Raw genomic sequence first — 4,248 nt, forward strand, 5'->3', positions numbered from 1 at the left:
TCTTTCTTTCTTTCTTTCTTTCTTTCTTTCTTTCTTTCTTTCTTTCTTTCTTTCTTTCTTCCTTCCTTCCTTCCTTCCTTCCTTCCTTTCTTTCTTTTTGTGAGCCTTCATGTAGTTGTTGGGAATTGAATTTTTAGGACCTCTGCTCACTCTAGCCCTAAGATTTATTTATTATTATAGTTAAGCACACTGTAGCTGTCTTCAGGCGCACCAGATCTCATTACAGGTGGTTGTGAGTCACCATGTGGTTGCTGGAATTTGAACTCAGGACCTTTGGAAGAGCAGTCAGTGCTCTTACCTGCTGAGCCATCTTGCCAGCCTGGGGTTTTATCTTCAAAGGGAAAGATACAACCTATCTTCTGTGCCAAAGACTGGGAGCAGGTCTGATTAGCAGCCTGGTGACCATTGTGCCATCTGTGTGGCACTGTGATTACACTGGATCTTCCCCAGACCCTTATCTTGAGCCTGTGTTCTCATTTTATGGAACCCATCTTTATGGACAATATCACTGGTACTTTACAAAGGTTTTGGATGTAGCCACGTCTTAAGCTTTGTTGTGAACATGGGATTGAGTTACTTATCATCAGGAAACTCTTTTTCCAAATTATGCTGTGCTTAAATATGCCTAAAACAAACTAGTTGAGGTCAGACCCTTGAAGTTTGAACCAAGACCAGCTACTGAGTTTTACTGAACATCACTGCCTTGTTGCCTCCCACAGATAGTTACTGTGCTGGGTGTGGTGATCATAGAGACACCCACAATGTAAGTGGAGAATGCCCCTCATTCCATTGGCAGGATCTTGACTTTACTATCTGTTGTGATTGGCTAGTAGGGGAGAAGGTTCGGGCTCAGTAAATTTGAGTCCTTGCCAGGCTAACTACCTTTGATTAAAAAATGTTAATTCCCATACCATCTTCCAGTAAGGCTGTACTCCCTAAAAGTTCCATAACCTCCCCCAAACAGTGCCACTGACTGGGGATCATGTGTTTAAGCATATGAGCCTATGGAGGACATTTCTCATTCAAACCACCACAGTAATTAAGCACCTCTTTAATAAGGGACACCTCTGGCTATGCCCTATAGTGCATTTCCAGAGACAGATCTTGAGGGCTCTGACCCAGTGAATGGTTGAGTCTGGTGAGAAATGGAAAGTTTGAATTGTCTATTGTCTGGTAGTAGAACCTGCTGGTTCATAACCCTCTGTAACTCCAGACCCAGGGGATCCAATTTCCTCTTCTGACCTTACCAGGCTCTGAGCACACTCACACTCTCATGTGGTGGTTTGAATAAGAATGCCCCCATAGACTCATGTTTTGAATACTTGGTCCATAGGGAATGGCACTATTAGGAGTAGGTGTGGGAGGAAGTGTGTCATGGTGGGGGCAGGCTTTTAGGTCTGATATGTACAGGCTACACCCAGTGTAGCTCATAGTCTCTCCTGCTGCTGCCTGTGGAAGGAACTCTTGGCTCCTTCTCTAGCACTATGTCTGCCCGCATGCCACCATGTTCCTTGCCATGATGATAATGGCCTAAACCTCTGAAACTGTAAGCTACTCTCAGTGGAATGTTTTTCCTTTATAAAAGTTTCCATAGTCGTGGTGTTTCTTCACAGCAATGAAACCCTAACTAAGACAATATTCTTCATAAGAGCAAGCATGTGGCATAGCCCAAGGACAATGGGAAATGCTTCTGAAATCAGTAGATCCTGCTTATAGTCAGTGTCTTGGGTGTAGTAAGTGTGCTGAGATGGACTGTTGGTTTGATTTCTGGTCTTAAAATTTTATTTGCATATGTGTGTGGTGAGTACATGCTATGTATGCATGTGGAAGTAAAAGAACAGCTTGCAGGAGTCAGTTCTCTCCTCCCACCTTGCTTTGGTTATGAAATCCACCTCGGGACATTAGGTGTGTGTAGCACTTTATCCACTGAGCCACCTCACCAGCCCTCTTTCTGATACTTTTGACTGCCTGTGTTGAGTATCGGAATGTGTTTTGTCTTGCAGATAGCAATTCTCTAAATACTGAGCAAAAAGGCTCCTGGGACTCTGAGAACTTCTGGCTTGATCCTTCTTCGAAAGGCCAGTTGGAGACCAACGAAAAAGAGGATGGACTTCGGAAATCCCTGGATAGATTCTACAAAGCATTTGCCCATCCACTGCCAGGCTGTGGGGATCCGCTCTCTGCATCTGTGTGTCAGTGTCTGTCTCAGACAGTCTCTGAGCTCGAGGGCCAGGAGAGCCAAAGGTACGCTCTCCGCAGTTTCCAGATGGCCCAGGTCATCTTCAACCGGGATGGCTGCTCTGTCTTACAGCGACATTCCAGGGACACACGCTTTTACCCACTAGAGCAAGAAGGCAGCTCTTTAGATGATGAAAAGCCCATCCCAGGACTGTCAAGAGAGGTCACTCGTTTCCTCTTGGAGCAGACTGTAATGAAAGACTTGTAGCTGCTGCTGCTGTGAAAGCGGGCAGTGCTGGAGAGGAAGTGCTGTCGCCTGGTCCCCAGAGTCCATGGGTGTATGTGTGCTTCTCTGGCATCTTTCTGTTTCCAGCTGTTAGCCATAAGCTTTGCAGGTAGAGGCTAGCTTCAGCAACCTGATGATGGAGCCAGTCAGCATCTTAGTGGGCTACCTCTTACTCACCTTGGCCAAGGCTGCTACTGACTCAGTTAGCGTTGAGTCCTAGCCCAGCTTCTTGCCTTAGTCTGTGATCTTGAGTGCTATCCTGGGGACCTGGCCAGAGCTGGGACTTGGGCAGGAAATCACTTCCCTGCTTGGCTTCATCCCTAACCCCCCCCCCCTCACCTACTGGTGTCTCTAGGGCCTTTTCTTAATAAACTTCTTATATCTGCATCCTTGACTCAGTCTATTCCTGGGAGAACAAGCCTCAGAGAACAGGATTCTGGGAGATGAGTGTTTGGAAGATAAACATTTCTGTGCTGAATCAAGAGTAGTGATTGTACCAAGTTGTAGGTGAGGACCAATTGATTGGCCCAAAGCAATGTAAAGATTTAAATACACTTCCAACAGTCTGTGTGTCGCATCTTAATCATACCTTTAGCTCCTCTCCAAAACCAGAATTCCATCTACAAAGCTAAAATTCACACACAAAGGGCTTCTTCGTCTCTTCTAGATGGCAGCATGGAGGGGAGGAGACGGAGCTGAACCATCCACACATGCGGATGTGGGAGCACAAGCCTAATGGGAAAGGGTGCACCGTGTGACCTTTGTGATTTGTGCTTCGTGGGAATAAGGAATCCCTTGCCAGGCAGCGTTTCCCTGTCCTTGTTACCTTTGCCCTCTGCCCACTGCCAGCACCCTCTGAAGGGTTGCCCCTCATGCCCACCCTGCTCCTGCCTCCAGTACTCTGAGCTCAGTGCCAATGCCTGCCGGGAGCAGGGCTTTGCTGTCACCTGTGCCTGCCCTCTAGACAGGTGCTTAGCCTGACAGGGAGCTCTTTAAATAGCTAGTTCAGGCTTGCCCTGGCAGATGCTCTCCTCTTCAGGTTGTAGCCTCTACCTCAGTTTGAGAATTACGTCAACTGGCACCAGGAACTGGGGACAGTAATTGGAAGCCTCACAAAGTTCTTCAAGCAAATTACCTCAGGAGAAAGGCTTATTTCCCTCATTTGGAGGAATAGCAAAAGCTGGCGACACTCTGCAGTTAAATTTTGAGAAACTCGGGGTGAAGTTTAATTGGCGTAAGATTCCAAAGCTTTTCAGAAAGCGGATTATGCAAATGGGGCAGCCAGCAAGTGTACACTAAGAGTTGGTGCACTGGAGGTCTCCTGTGGACCATTCTTGAATGGAAAGAAGCCTAGAAAGAAGCAGGGTGTGTGCAGGCTTCTAGTTCAGGGAAGGTCACAGGTAAGGGATCCCACATAGATCGAGGCGCCCGTGGAAGGGGTCTCATGTGATAGGAAATCAAATGTGAATCAGACCTTGAGATGCCCACAAACGTGGCTCCAGTTTTCCCCTTCCCTCCTGTTCAACAGTCCACACAATAATCACGAGACAGGTGCACATCAGTCAATAATCACATCAAACCCAAACCTGCAGGTTAAATGTGAAGGTTCCAGGTTTTACTATTTTATTACTTGAAGAGTGTCACTGAAAATTCTTCAGCCACAGAAATACTTACAATTCATTTCCATGGCTATCAACAGAGGGAATCTGGATTATTCTCTGCTTGTTTTTAAAGGACAAAACAAACAAACAAAAAAACTATTTGACTCTTCATGTTGGGAAGTA

At 46.4% G+C, this 4,248-nt stretch overlaps 1 protein-coding gene across 2 annotated transcripts in view; it reads left to right on the plus strand.

The window, feature by feature from the left end:
* Window positions 1-2,851, plus strand: part of Shld1 (shieldin complex subunit 1) — a 62,500-nt gene extending 59,649 nt beyond the window's left edge. Inside the window, exon 3 of one of the 2 annotated variants that reach the window (XM_021194896.2) lies at window positions 2,004-2,851. In XM_021194896.2, the coding sequence (XP_021050555.1) occupies window positions 2,004-2,446 (443 nt within the window). In that variant the 3' untranslated portion in view covers window positions 2,447-2,851. The remainder of the gene's footprint in view (window positions 1-2,003) is intronic. The other variant, XM_029536691.1, reaches the window with a different exon arrangement.
* Window positions 2,852-4,248: the final 1,397 nt, after the last annotated feature.

Source organism: Mus pahari, chromosome 3 (genome assembly GCF_900095145.1).
Source record: "Mus pahari chromosome 3, PAHARI_EIJ_v1.1, whole genome shotgun sequence".
NCBI lineage: Eukaryota > Metazoa > Chordata > Mammalia > Rodentia > Muridae > Mus > Mus pahari.